Below are 15486 nucleotides of genomic sequence, written 5' to 3'. Positions count from 1 at the left end.
CCTCTTTCCTAATGGATCGGAGATCAACGGTGTCACTTGATGGTTTCATTTCAGCCCCCTATATTCTACCTTGTGGAGTCCCCCAGGGCAGCTCATTGAGCCCTTCTTTGTTCAACATCTACATCTCCGAACTGGCCCCATTGATCCGGGAATTTGGATTTAGTTTGACATCTTATGCCGACGACACCCAGATTGTGGTAGCAGCTTATAAGCATCAAACCTCTCCTTTTCAGCAGTTTCAAAACTGCATGAGTGCAATCAACAATTGGATGACTACTCATTGCCTCAAAATTAACTCCGATAAAATGGAAGTTTTGCTTTTTGGCAACATGCAGCCTTCTTGGAGTAATTTGTGGTGGCTGGCAGAGATGGTGCCCCCCCCAAACCTGTGGCAAAAGTAAAAAATCGGGGGGTACTGATTGACAATAGACTAACGCTCTGTCAACAGACCAATGCCATTGTTTCTGCCTCATACTTTCTGATAAAGAAAATAAGGAAGATATTATCTTATATTCCGGCAGACACTAAAAAACAGTAGTCACATCTCTCATCCAATCCAAATTGTACTACTGCAATGGGCTGTATCTGAATAAGCAGAAGCAGTGTCTAAAGAAGCTCCAGATGGTGCAAAATTCAGCATCACGTCTACTGCTCAATCTTCCCAGGCATAAAACTGTTTCCAAAATATTCGTAATCTTCATTGGCTGCCGGTACCTCAGCGCATTAAATTCAAGGCGTTGTGTCTTGACTATAAGGCATTGAATCATTCTGGTCCGGCGTTTTTACAGAATCTTTTTGCTTGGCACCACCCTACGAGACTTCTTTGGTTGACAGGTGCTAAAGTTCCCCCAGTGCCTAGAGTTCGGACCTCACACTGGGGTGGTCGTGGCTTTTACTCCTGAACATCTAAACTCTGGAATTCTCTTCCATTTGAGCTTAGGAATGCTAGTTCCCTAACTGGCTTCAAGAGAAATTTGAAAACCTGGCTGTTCCGGGGCTAGGCGTACATCAGGTTATTGTGGTCCTCAGCGCCAAGACACCATTAGGCATTTGTGCGCTTTTATAAATTTTATTAATATAACATAACATAACATAACATAACATAACATTTGGCAGGCTCTTCCAGAGCTGAGGCCTGTTGTTGGGCTCTATTCGGGTCCTGTGTTCTACCTCCATTGTGACAATGGCACAGGCACTGCTCTGGGGCAGGTGTGTCCCTGCCCTTTCTAGTGGTTCTTTTTGCCTGTGTTGTGCCTCAGCTTTTCCCTGGACTCCTGTTGTTCCGGGGGCCATGTTTCGGTTGCTTCTGCTTGTCCTTCGGCTGTAGCTTCTTGTGGTTGCCTGTTGCCTTCGGCCTTCCTCCCTGTTGGTTCCTGTTCTTGGCTGGTCTGCTGGTTTCTGTTTGGTGCGACCTGCTCGGGGTTGCCTGGTTGAGCTCTTGCTGCAGTCCTGGACTACCTGGTGGGGCTGTGTTGGAGGTTTGTAGGGTGGCCTGGCACTTCTTTGCGGGTGTCTTTTCTGCCTATGGGGTGTCTGGTCCCTCTGCTATCGGGTTCCAGTCCTTGAGGGTGTGGTGTGTTCCTGGCGTTGTGGCCTCTTGGTTCTGTCTGTGCCTTTTTAGGTATGTCACCCACTCCTGTTTTCGCTGCTTGCCTCCTGTTGGGTTTCGTTTGGGCGACGCCGGGGCTTTTTGCTCTCTGGCCTGTGCTCTGCTGGGGCCTTCCCTTCTTTTGGCCTTCCCCTGGTTTTGGGTTGGGCCTTCGGGTCCTTCGGGTCATGTGGGTTGCTTGGCTTCGACTTCGGCTTCCCAGCTGTGTCCTCGGTTGCCGTTTTGTTGAAGTTGAAGTTGAAAGGAATTTATTGAGTGCTCGATGACCAAGCGGTTTCTTGGTGCTAAGGACAAATGTAAGGGAAGAACTACTCACTCAGCAAAAGCTTGTGAAAACAGCCAGGTTTTCAACAGTTTGTGGAACTCCATGTAATAAACTGTGGTTCCAATAGTAAGCGGTAAGGAGTTCCAAAACGCAGGGGCCAGGTAGTAAAAGCATCGACCGCCATGTTTCTTCCTCTTGAAGCGGGGACATGTAGTAGGTTTTTAGTGGAGGAGAGAAGATCACGGGTGGGAATGTAAGGCTTAAGTTTGGTGGAGACAAATGATGGGGCGGATCCAGCTAATGCCTTAAAGGTCAGACAGCCAAGCTTAAACAAAGAGCATTCAGTGAGGGGTAACCAGTGAAGGGATTTAAGAAGGGGAGTGGTGTGATAGGATTTAGGAAGCTTAAAGACTAGCCGTGCGGCTTGATTTTGGATGAGTTGAAGACGGCGAAGCTCGTAGGCGGGTATACCGACATACAGAGCATTCGCATAACCAAGACGCGAGATAACCATAGCTAGCAAGATCAAGTTAAGCGCCTCAATAGAAAATAAATTAGATATCTTACGTATAATACGCAAATTAAGAAAACATGAGGACACCACCACGCTGACTTGGTGATGCATGGAAAGATCACTGCTGACTTTGATGCCTAGACTTTTAACAGTGTGAGAAGGGGAAAGGGGATAGCCAAGGGAAGGGGGCCAGAAAATAGAAGACCGGGGACTAGAGGCACCACCAGTAAGGACCAGCTCGGTCTTATCTGGATTGAGCTTGAGATGGTTCATGCTCATCCAGTCGCTGATAAAGGTCATAACAGATTGAAAGTTAAGTATAGCGGAAGAAGATGATGAGATATTAAAAATAAGCTGGAGATTGTCAGCATAGTTGAAACGGTGATGTCCAGTTTGTGAAGGGCCAAGATAAGGGGAAGAATATAGAGATTAAAAAGAAGAGGAGAAAGAGAAGAGCCCTGGGGAACACCAGAAGTGACGGGCAGGCTATGGCTGAAAAGCCAACTAGCTGAACCGCCTGATAACGGTTCCCCAGAAAAGAGGAAATCCAAGCACTTGACATGGTCAACCAGGATAGTATGGTCGACCGTGTCAAATGCGGCCAAGAAATCTAGGAGGACCAAGGCGTGGAAAGAATTCATATCGGAGCCACGTCTAAGTTCATCAAGAACCGTAAGAATGACAGACTCCGTCCAGTGCGCAGCCCGCTTGATGGGAATTCAAAAAATTAGAGGCCTCAACGAACTGGCTTAGACAGGAGGTGACATGGCTCTCTAAAAGCTTCCCCAAAAAGGGGAGTAGAGAAATAGGACCAAAACTAGTAGGAAGGGAGGGGTCAGCCCCTGTCTTCTTCAATATAGGTATAACTTTTGCAGATTTGAAAAGGTCAGGGACCACCCCCAAAGTGAGAGAGTTATTAAGCAAAGAAAGGGGAGGGTCAGGGCAGACTGAGAAGGCCTCCTTCAGTAAATAGGAGGTTGTGACCTGGGGGCATGTCCCCTGCGCGTGCCCTGCATTGGACAATTACGGGCTGTGGGGTTTGGTTTGCTTGTGTTTTCCTCCCTGGCTGCTGTTGCTTCTGAGGTCAGGTTGTTTTTTGTGTTTCCTCTCCCCTGGTGGGTTGGGGTTCCATGCTGTGATGTTTGGGCCTGTCCCGCTTCTTTGGGACATCTAGGCGTTGTTGGCCCTCGGTCTCGCTGGCCTCTGTGCTTTTGCCCCGGCCTTCTGCTTGGGCTGTTTGGGGTCATCTCTGCCTGGCCTGTCTCTGATTGGGCTTGGCTGTGGTAGATGTTGGCTCCTCTAGGGTTCCCTTGCTATGGTCTTGGGTTCTCTGGGTCGTTTTACCGTCCGGTTGCTCTCCTTCTCTGGTGTTCGGGGTCCTCCGGTTTGGGGTTGAGGTGTTTTGCTGGAGCTGTGTTCTGGGGTTCCTGTGGTTCCCTTTTTCTCTTTGTTTTTCAAGGTCTCTTTGTCCTGGTTGGTTGCCCTTGTTGGTTCTTGCTGCTCGGGTTCCCTTGGTGCCTTGTTTCCTCATCTCTTGGGGCCTGGTGGGTTGGCTTCCGAGACTTGTTCTTCCTTCCCCTGTGCCTTGGTTTTCCCTCTTTCCCTGTCCGTGGGCTCTGCCTCGCCTTCCGGGCTGGGTGCTGGTGGACTGTTGGCTGCTGCTGGCCCTTTTCTCCTGAGGCCTGCTGCTCTTTTGTGAGGTTCAGGGGGTTGTCCTCTGGTCTCTCTGGGGTTGGGTCATTTGCTTCCCTTCTCTTCTGGTTTGGTCCTGCCCTTGGTGGGCTTCTTGGCCCTTTTGTTCCCGGGGACGACTTTGGTTTTTGTTGGTTGGGGCTTTGCGTTTCTCTGTCCCACTTGTCCCCTGGGTGTTTCTTTCATTCCGGGGCCTGGGTTTGGCTGGCATGGGTTCTCTGTGCCTGGGTTTGGCTCCTGTTGCCCGGTTCTGGCTTGTGGCCTGGTGGCTCTTGGCCTTTCTCTTTTGGTGGCCTCCTCGCTGTTGTTTTCTTCTTGCCTTCCATGCTCTCCCCTTCTCTGGTGATCCCTGGGGTTGTCGTTCTGGTCATCTGGATGTTCTCCCATTGTTTTGTTTGGTGTGTCCAGGATTGGTGGGGCTCCCTCCTGTTGGGGGCTCTGCGTGGAGTTTTGCCGGTTCTGCCTTTTGCTTCCTGCGGTTGCTGCCTTGGTCTGAAATCCGGCGTTGGCTTCTGTTTTGTTTGGGAAGGCCGGCTTTTCTACTTTGGTATTCTCCACACAGTTATAAATGGGACGAGGACATAAGGGACCTGGGGGTAATGCTCTATTACTTTCCGGTAATCTTCATTACTCTGGATCCCATTATCCTCGTCCCATTCATACACCCCGCCCTCCCTCCCAGACATCCGGCCTTCCTGTTTTGGGCTTGGTTGTTCAGGCGGAATGCTGGGTAAGTACCCCTCATGTACTCTTGGTGGGAGGGGCGGGGTTAGTGTCCCAGCATTCTTCTGATCCTTTTTTTCTGTCGGGAGATGGTTATCTCCACATAGTTGTGAATGGGACGAGGACAACGGGACCCGGAGTAATGAAGATTAAGGGGTGCCCCTTGTTAAAAAATATTTCTACTGACGGACTCTGCTCTGCTCTACCTGGGACCATTTCTCCACCGGCGCTAGATTTCCATCGCGTCTGTGGCTGCTGTAAGAACACGAGGGGTGCATGTACACACGTAGCAGTCTCTCGCCGGTCTCCCCTGCCGCCGCTGCACTCTGTCATTCGTGCGCGGCCGCCGAGGGGGGAGACCACAACACCCAGCGCCACCCGCGGCTGACCCCGCCCACGCATGGATTTCGCGCCAGGCGGCGCATCAAAAGGGGGTCAGAGCTGATGTGGAGCGGGTGCCCCTTGTGAAAAAATATTTCTACTGACGGACTCTGCTCTGCTCTACCTGGGACCATTTCTCCACCGGCGCTGGTTTGCCATCGCGTCTGTGGCTGCTGTAAGAACACAAGGGGTGCATGTACACACGTAGCAGTCTCTCGCCGGTCTCCCCTGCCGCCGCTGCACTCTGTCATTCGTGCGCGGCCGCCGAGGGGGGAGACCACAACACCCAGCGCCACCCGCGGCTGACCCCGCCCACGCACGGATTTCGCGCCAGGCGGCGCACCAAAAGGGGGTCAGAGCCCCCGCGTCGCGGGACGCGCGCGGGCACAGCCGGGCTAAGCCAGGGCAAAGGGCGGGCCCTCTACGGCCCTCAGAGGCCTGAGTAGGCTGGGCTGGTCCTCCCCCTTAACTTCTTGCCAATGGACCGCTGTGAGGACAACATACTTATCTAAAGGTATTGCTAACATCGTCACAAAGCCCCGTGTCTCTAAAAATCCCTGGTGATATCGCTTGGTTCTCTAAGTCAGAAAGATACATTTTTCAGTTGATAAGGACACCCCTTAAATCTGACAAGCACTGATTATCAAATAATGAGGAAGGTGACCAAAATTGCTAAGATGCCTACGCTACGTTCAAACACCAGACTGAAAGCTGCCATACCACAGCCCCTACCCACATTAACAGCAATAGATAAGATGTTGCAACAAACTATAGGGGCAGTAGCTACGGCAATTGTAAACACTGAAAGAAGGTTTTCACTTCCACCGACTGTATCTATCCAAGATTTAGGAGGGGACTTTTCAGTGGCTGTAACAGACCTTCTGGACACAAGCTTCTGCTTAACGTCTTCTTACGCTGAGCTCCCCTGCGCACAGGCACCCACAGGGACCCCCATAGTGGCTGAGGACATTCCTATAGATCTAAACCCTCCCCTTGCTCCAGGAAAGCCGAGATTAAGTAACACAGGTCCGAGAAGGAATAAAGAAACCTCAGTAAACAAGAAAAAGGGGAAAAATCACACTGCTAAACACAACCTGGTGACACCAACACCTAATACTACACCAGGCATACCCTGTTGGGTGGCAAACATGATAGCCGACTTACAGGTATGTCTGGAACAAACTATCATTACTCATATCAAACCCTTGGTGTCAAAGATTGATAAACTAACCTCTATAATAAATAACAGGGGGGTAGGAATGGCAAAGCCGGTGGCTTCCGCCACAATTCCAGCTTCGGCCGAGCAGGAAAGGGATATACCAAATAACATACATAGGGATAAGGTGGCACCAGTTGTTAACCCCTCCACAACAAATACTAAGATGGGAACACAAGTTACCACTTCTAAAAACATCCGATATCCCTTATCCACTTGCCCTACCACCACTATCACTCATGACCACATCCACCAGGGAGCGGGAAAACCTATATCTGCAAATGGTAAAATAGGACTCATCCCGAAGGAGAGTAATAATGTGACCAAAAATACTCTGCCCAAAAATATAACAGACAAACCAGGCCCAGCTCGCTTCCCAACTATAAATCTCCCCCGGAAGCCCTGCTTGTTGTAGTATTAACAGGGGTTCCGCCCTTAAAGGAAGGGAAAAGAAAAAACCATTCTGAGTTAAAAAATAAGTGCGTGCAATGGTTAAAGGCGAACAGACCGCTACCCCCAAATATCTCAGGGAAAATACTTGCCGTCAGAAGAGGGGAGTGGATTGGGAAGGGACTAAAAACGGTGGCAGGAGATATTATTATAATAAATTTCAGGGACACCTCTGCAGTGAACTATATATGTAATGCCCACTTAAGCAGCTCAAACACCCTAATATACCCACTGCACCTATCCTATTTGTATCCCACCACACCCCAGACACCAGCGTATACAAACAGGGTCTGTGCCAGCAGGGTTTATCATTAAGGCCCCCAGAACAGAGTGCAACAGTGGCGAGCACCTGGGGAGGGTATACCTGTATACGATCCAGCTATCCCACTGCATGCCCATTGGAATAGGTTCTGTGTATTAGATGAGGTGGATTGACTCTCCTGGGATGTAATTTGCCTACCACAACCTGCATGGTTGGGAAACATAATATCCACCACCCCCGAAGAAATTAGCAGCATGGGAGCCAGTAAGAAGGATGTCCTAGAGCAACAAGGGGGGATACAGTGCATAGAGCTTAAGGCACGTAGGAAAGATATGAGGGTTATATCGACCTCAGATAAATTAGTAAGGCCAAATGCAGATAATGTAGTTGCCTTAAATGATAATATAATAATAGCTGGGGAGGATAGGAAAACCCGTTCATCAGGGGATGGGGCAAATATGTTGGACGGGCAGGATGGTCTCAGAGTCATATCCTGGAATATAGCAGGTTTGGCGGCCAAATATGAATGCCAGGAATGGAGACAGTAAATCACCAGCTTCCACATTATATGTTTGCAGGAGACTTGGGTGATTGATCCCAATCAGTACACCATAGAGGGGTTTAAATGCTTTCCAGTCCCTGCTGTAAGGTCCTCATCAGGGAGAGCGATTGGAGGTCTACTAATCTACGTAGACCTCCGCATACAAGGGGTATGGTCCAACCATAATTGGAATTCAAAAAACATGCAGGCGATAGGCTTCCGTTCCAAAGGGACTAATATTTTATTGGTAAATTGGTATAATGCGGTAGGCACAAATAGTAGAGGAAACGTAATAAAAGAATTGGATTCCCGCTTAGATGCTCAGTTATCGCTAACAAATGTAGCAGCTGCCTTGCGCGTCATCCTCACAGGGGACTTCAATTGTCACCTCTGTGGGAACTTGAGGCCATTGAATAAGGACTGGTCGCGGTGCACAGTGGCAAAAGGACCACACTTTGTACACTCCGTAGAGGGGTGGGAAATAGACAAGGTGACAAAAAGGCACAATTTGGTGCACACGATGGACCTGATTGAGTTAGGCAGCAGTTGGGAACCTAGCCCAACCTTTAAGGGTAGAGGCTGTCACTCATATATAGATTTCATCATCGTTTCTCCCACACTAAGAAACTGGATTAGCAGCACGGCAATTAATAGTATCTTTAGCGACCATAACCCTTTGGTTATGGAACTAAAATGTCTAAATTTTAAGAACCCACCAAGCAGAGTAGATTCAATAGAAAAGGTGGTAGACCAGGGGAGGAGGCTTAAATGGGCCAAGATAGACGGAGATAAGTTTTATAGGAGTTTCGTAACAGCAGGGCTAGACGCTATAAATGTATGCCTGGACCAAAACAACGAGGGCGTGACGGTGGTTCCCGCATTTGAAGAACTAGCACGACTTGTTGACGGCCTATTAAAGACCACTAAAAGAAGCGAACCAGCCACTACATCTCGTTGGTTTGACAAAGAGTGTATCAAGGCACATAAAGATCTTAAATATAGCCTAAAACAGTGCCCTAGAGACAACACCCGAATTGCCCATTGTAGATCGAGATATAAAAAGGCCCTGAAATCCCGTAAAGAAAGTCTTCAAAGACAAGCCTGGGAGGACCTAAGGGAGGCGGCAGAAAGAGGAGACCTGTCTTGGTTCTGGAAATTTATAAATAAGCCGTGCTTCCAGGACCCAAGCGCACCACAAATTCTGAATACCATCCTACCAGAACAGTGGCATACCCATTTCCAGAGTTTGTATAACCACACAGGGAAAATAAATCACGATGAAGGGCAGAGGTCAAAATTGACTGCACGGCTACATTTTTCTATGGCAGAAGTGGAATTGGCAATCTTAGGGCTAACTAAAAATAAAGCACCTGGACCTGACGGCATACCCCCTGATCTTTATCTGAGTAATATGGAACTGTGGGCTCCCATTCTCAGGAGGGTCTTGAACGAGGCAGTTGTGGCAGGGCTGCCCCGCTCTTGGTCTTCGGCGACCATTGTACCAATCTTTAAAAAAGGGAATCGGGATGACCCCCAATGTTATCGTCCCATATCTTTAATTGACGTGACGGCGAAGGTGTTGGGCCGTGCCATTTTAAATCGCCTACAAGATTGGGCAGAGGATAACCAAATACTTACAGATATTCAATACGGGTTCAGGGAGGGAAGGTCAACCACTGATAAGTGTCTGAACTTATACCTCCTGACCGCTAAGTACACTATTGCCAGTAAGGGGGCTATCCACTTGGGGGTTTATGGACCTTTCCGCGGCCTTCGACCGCGTAAATAGGGAAAAATGATGGGCATTGATGACAAGCCTAGGGGTGGAGCAAGAGCTAGTTGACATCCTTAAGGCCTTACACTGGAATACATCAGCAACGGTCCGCTATAACCAAGATGGAAGTAAGACCGAACCATTCCTATGTACGAGTGTGGCAGGGCTGCATTTTAGCGCCATTTTTATTTTCCCTATATATCAACAATCTGGACAAGGAACTATCCAAATTGAGTGTGGATTCCCCCCAAATAGGTCATCGTCCGGTGCCCGTCCTGCTTTACGCGGATGACGCGGTGTTGTTAGCTCGAACACCGCGGGGGCTCCAGAGGCTGATCGAAAGATTTGTCAACTTCATGGCCACACTTGACCTGTCAGCTAACCTGGAAAAGTCTTATGTTATGTCAGTTGGGGTAAGATCAAACAGGAAATTTGTCTATAGGATGGGCTCCTACAAAATAGGCCTGGTCCAGTCCTTTTCCTACCTAGGCATTTTACTTGATGAGCGATTAGACTTTAAATCCCTGACTGATAAACACGCGGCAAAATTGGTGGCGTCATCAGGGGCCATAATGGGTTATGGGAGAAGACTGGGCAGATGGTCGCCGGAGCAAGTACTCAACCTGTACAGGTCAATATGCTGCGCTAAAGCAGCCTATGGGTCTGAAGTGTGGGGTTTCACAAATAAGAATATGCACCAGATTCAGGTGGAGGAAAATAAGTTCTTTAAAAGGATACTGAAAGTGCCACAGAGTACCCCATCTTATATTACACATGAAGAACTGGGAGAACACTACATTGAAGACCGAATAAAGATCAGGCCGCTCCTGGCTTGGATCAAAATCTGGACTAATCCAGAGGCTGGCCTTAGTAGGCAAATCATTAAAGACTGTCTGAATCGTGACAGAGGGAGCCATATCCCATGGATAAAGTATGTAAAAGATTCCTTGGAGGCAATCGGTTGCAAAAATGTTTACACCGCACCCGAAACCCTAAATGCCCAGAATAAGACGTTGGTCAAAAAAGTGTTCGGTGAATAGACATCTACAAGCAGGCCTGCCACCGAAAAGCGCAAATCTACAGTTTTGGCCTACAGTTTACTGAAAAAGGAACATGGAATGGAACCATATTTAGCAGTGATGTATAATGCACAGGACAGATTTTATATGACCCGTTTTAGACTTAATATGTTACATCATTTATTGTCTGTCCCCTCTGGATTTACTTTATCACTTGAGTTGAAGGGTACCTGCGGCAGCGACAGTAGGTCTCCGCAGGATACCCTTCACTTTGTACTGTTATGTTCATTTTATTCAGCCCCTAGACGTAAGTTCCTGGTGGGGATTCTCAAAAAAGCTAAATTCAAACAGGCAAAAGCAGCTTTACTGTTTTTGCAGAAAGCCTCAGACGCTCACACACTGTTTTGTATAATAAGTTTTATCAAGGTGGCTATGAGGCTAAGGAATACAAGAGAAGTAAATGATTGTAACGTCCTGTAAATAGAGTCTGATAACAGAAAATCTTAGATATGAATTTAATGCCCCTCCTTTTTTCCTAATCATTTTAATGAGGTTTTTAAATGTTTTTATGTACTTTTATGGTATCTTTTTAAGTGCCGAATAAAGATATTTGAATTTGAATTTGAATTTAATGAAGATTACCGGTAAGTAATAGAGCATTACCATGGGCCAAAATGTGTATTCAAGGCATGGTGACCCCACACACCTCCTACAGTAGGGGCATAGGTTTCTAACACATACATGATGATGTCATTGTTGAAATGGGTAAGACCATCCGGGAGAGGAAAAAGATAGATTCAAGAGATCAATTGCATTCCATGCATTGTATTGGCATAAGATAGGCCAGTATGTGTGATGGTGCACTGATAGTGCCGCATCATGGTTGCTCTCTAGGTAAGAGTGGAAGTGAGGCAGGCAAGGCCGCTGCCCTCATTGATCATTGACGATGGAGTGCTGTGCTCAAAGAAGGCTCTTGAAGCCATTATGAACACCTGCTGATGAAGGTTCCTTCCTTTATGCTTGTTCATTCAGGTGACCAAATCAGGATTGGCACCTGCTCTTTAAGGAAGGGTTGAAAATAGTAATTCAATGTATGAATAGGCTCAGTTCTCTGAGCGAGAGTGAGAACGAGCGAGAGTGCATCTTTATGGTTAAGTATTTAATATAATTTGTCACTTATCAGCTGAGTACTCACCACAAGCAGCCATAGTGATTACTGGTTTGAGTAAGTGACCAAAATTTTGAGGTACTTACACTTTTTTCCCGGTTGGTTATTGGGAATGGATTTTAATAAACCACTTGTGATTGTGTATTATGGGTCTAAATTGCCAAACGCCAATGTTTCTATGTTTTTTTTTGGAGTGAACCTAATGCCTTATGTATTTGGCAACAAACATAGGACATGCCTTGGGCAAACATTTTTATTTTTGCTGTCCAGAAAGAAAGAAAATGGAAAAGTATTGTCATTACCAAAATCTGAAATCATCCTTTTCTCTTTTCCAGGGAGTGGCATATATGCACCAGATAGTCCTAAAGCATACTACTATAATGCAGAAACGGAGGATGGCCACCTAGTAGTGGCAGAAGTCTTGTCACATCCTCGTCTTTCTCCTTCCTATTCTGTTGTCCAGTGGTCGGAATATGCTAGCAGCATCCCAGGATACTCCACCAACAGTTCAGAATTTTTAAGACCTATTTTCTTTGACAATTTCACACTCAAAACACTTGAAAACCCAGAAGGAAGCCAAACGACTTGCCAAAAGGACCTTTGCTGCCATCTGAACTACAGCATGGTCGAGAAGCGGGAAGATGAAGTCTACGCCCTTGGTGCCTTTGATGGGATGCATGAAGTTGAAGGCGAATACTATCTGCAGGTAACAGTTTTTTCATAGTTTAGAGACGTAATACAAGCTTTGATAAGAAAGTAATTAATTTGCGTCCAAAACTTTATTCTGTATGTAAACAACCATAAACGTAGTTGACAAAATCGTGACACATGATTAGAGAAATAGCTATATATATTATTAACAGTAGCAAAGTAAATGACTAAAAATGTGGAGGACTTCCTTCATAAAATTCATTATAACATCATAAAACAATAATTGTATGTGTATTGATTGCTTTGGTGATAAAAATTGAAACATTATGACAAACCCTATTAATATTTAGCTCAAGCATATAATTCAGGGCAGAAATATGTGATCTAATACCTAGTGCACAAAAGAGGAGTTTTTAAATAAAAATGCCTAAAATTGGAATACATATCACAGAATAACATAAAGTGCATGGTGCTTTGCTTACTGTTGCCATCACAAGGGGTAGTATCAGGTGCACAAGTCTTCATAGTCTTCATAGTGGGCAAGGCAACTACGTGGTGGACAATCTCTACTCTGAATCTGGTAATACAAAACAGTGCGTTCAATTTAAAACTTGAGTTAGATAACTGTGACAGCATCATCCAGCTCAAGTGAATAATAAAATAAGACAGTTGATATCCCCCCCCACATCTAGCCCGAACTTCCCTTGTGAAGGTCATGAAATTATCTTTGATGGACCGTTTAGTTTGTGTTGTTACTAGTAGGGGGTTGGGCTAGATTGCCATCTTAAACAGATCATAAAAAATTGAGTTAATGGAATTTAACCCGGGAATGCACATTGCTTCATCCATGGACAAGTAATCAGAAATGATTGACCTAGTAAAGATAGTCTCATGTCCAAATGGTGCACCAAAGCAACAAAGGGTGTAGTGTGACTATATCGGCTAAAGGCTGTAGCCCTGCCTCTCTATGACTTATCTCTGTGGAAGCACAGGTGGGTAAGTACAATAGACACTTGAGAAAACTACTTTCCTTGGTCTGAAGTGCATTGCTATTGTAATGCCGCCCTACACCAGCCCCATAAGTGGCAGTAGCTAATACCCTGGGTTGGTAAATTGCTAACATTTCTTTAATGGGCCGGGCGCCCAGCTTTGCTGAGAACCTAAAGATTTCATGGGCACGTCTATTCATCTTACTCCAAACATTTGTGATTGTGTGTGTCCAAGAGCTGTTGCCCGCAAAAGTAATGCCCAACTATCAAAAAAGTATTGACAGTAGCTACCAGGGCATTATCCATAAAAAACGTTTTACATTTCTTTTGCATGGCCCCACAGATCATGGTGTAAGTTTTATTTTTATTGACCACCAATTTCCTTGTGGTATTTAAGGCCTCAAAGGCGTCCATAAGTTGCTACAAGCCATCGGGGTCCTTGCCAGTAAATCAGCATCATCTACATATAGTAACACGGGGAATGGGCTCCTGGCGACTGAAACGGCGTCCACTTGTATATCTTGTAGGGCCTTATCCACCCCATTAATAAAAATAGAGCATAATAGAGGTAACCAAATTTACTACTATCAGAGCTTTATGCCTATCAGACACTTTTTGCCAAATCCTGGAAAACAGGTGGGACCATCAAGTTCGAGATTAGGCGGAACAGATTCAGCAGTAGGTGGATGAATAAAAAGTGAAATATCATCATTGATTCATTCATTACCGACTTCCTTCCGTCAGTCTAATAGTAGGCGGCATAAATATTAGTCTGTGACCAAGAAGAATTTTAACATGTTAAATCATTATTGAAATTATCATTCTACACATATTTAAACGTATTTTAATGTATTCAATCACCTTGGATCCAATCTATCATTAAAGAACGTCATCATCTGCCGATAAATCAAAAAGTATATATTAGCCATTTTCTGAAGTCTTTCCGTACTGATATTTTCCTAATCCAAATCAAGGAAAGGAAGGGTGTAGGACACCTGAGTTTCCTCTTACTTTCAGGCATTTTAGATGTATTTTTGTGTGCAATATTTACTTTTGTTTTCTTCAGTGCCCTTCGTGGCTCTGCAGCATTTTTCAGGGATCCAGCTCTGTCAGCCAATTAGAACCAGATTATATTCTAGTGTCCGACTGCAAGACATGCATTAATCCCCTGTAATGAATCCAGATTACAAGATGTTAGGTTTTAGGATACCCAGGATTACTGGATGTGGTAACATTTAGGCACAGTTCCAAAAGCAGGTCAAATTCAGCCCCAGTGAAAGGCTCAGTGACGAGAAAACATGCAGAGATATATGCATTGATTTCAGCTTCTGCATTTTAGTTCCCATAACTTGCCAAAAAATTGTAATTGCATAATAATGGCAGTGTGAAACCACACGGAAATTGTAATTTCGGCTACTGTGACCTAATGTAATATTTCTTTTTAAACAGAGGTTCCTAGCATTGTTAATATTTTTATAGAGGAACTCACAATACGAATAAAAGCAGATTCTGTAAAACAATACGTTGGATTACTTAAAAATCAATAAAAAACAAAACATCACTGAGCACCAGAATAAAAATGCAAAATTAGAATATAAATACCCACGGAGAGCTCAACCCCTGCAATATTCAGAATTTCGCAAACTAACTGCTAAACTTCAGCTCCGGAATAGCCAAAGAGAACAAAATAGGGGGCATATTATCCAGAAACGGCGTTAACATTATCGCCGCTTTAGAGGCAGAAAACTGCAGCTAAGGCGGCCATAATGGGCTTGATAATACGCCCTTGTGAATTCCCATATAAGCCCATGTTCTGGTGTGAACATGGGCTTCTATGGGAATTCGATACGGCGTATTATCAAGCAGTTTTCTGCCGCTAAAGCGGCGATAATGTTAATGCCGTGCTTGATAATATTCCCCTAGGTTTTTTAGTCCATTATGTCTTTCTTACCTTTGCAGATGTGAGCAGGAACTGTTGGTACTACTTATTTAAAACTAACACTGTTGAGTTCCACCTTGGGTATATATTTCTCTCATTGCATGCTATTGACTGTTTGGTCTATCTCTTGTGGAGTGGGTGCATTGCAGCTCACGAGGGACTTAGGGGCATATGTATGAAAATCCCCGTTTGCGATTCTCAAATAGCGATTTTTTGAGAATCGCTATTTGAGAATTGGAAAAAGGGATGTATGTAGAAAATCGCAATTTTTTGGCGATTTCTTAGTCTTCCTT

General features: G+C 45.6%; 1 protein-coding gene across 1 annotated transcript in view; it reads left to right on the top strand.

The window, feature by feature from the left end:
* VNN1 (vanin 1) overlaps positions 1–15486 on the top strand; it is a 312746-nt gene that overhangs the window by 256544 nt on the left and 40716 nt on the right. The window contains exon 5 of the mRNA XM_078649224.1: positions 11950–12320. Coding sequence (XP_078505350.1) covers positions 11950–12320 — 371 coding nt within the window. The remainder of the gene's footprint in view (positions 1–11949; positions 12321–15486) is intronic.

This window comes from Lissotriton helveticus, chromosome 6 (assembly GCF_964261635.1).
Source record: "Lissotriton helveticus chromosome 6, aLisHel1.1, whole genome shotgun sequence".
Lineage (NCBI taxonomy): Eukaryota > Metazoa > Chordata > Amphibia > Caudata > Salamandridae > Lissotriton > Lissotriton helveticus.
This window is presented reverse-complemented; position numbering and strand designations above follow the sequence as displayed.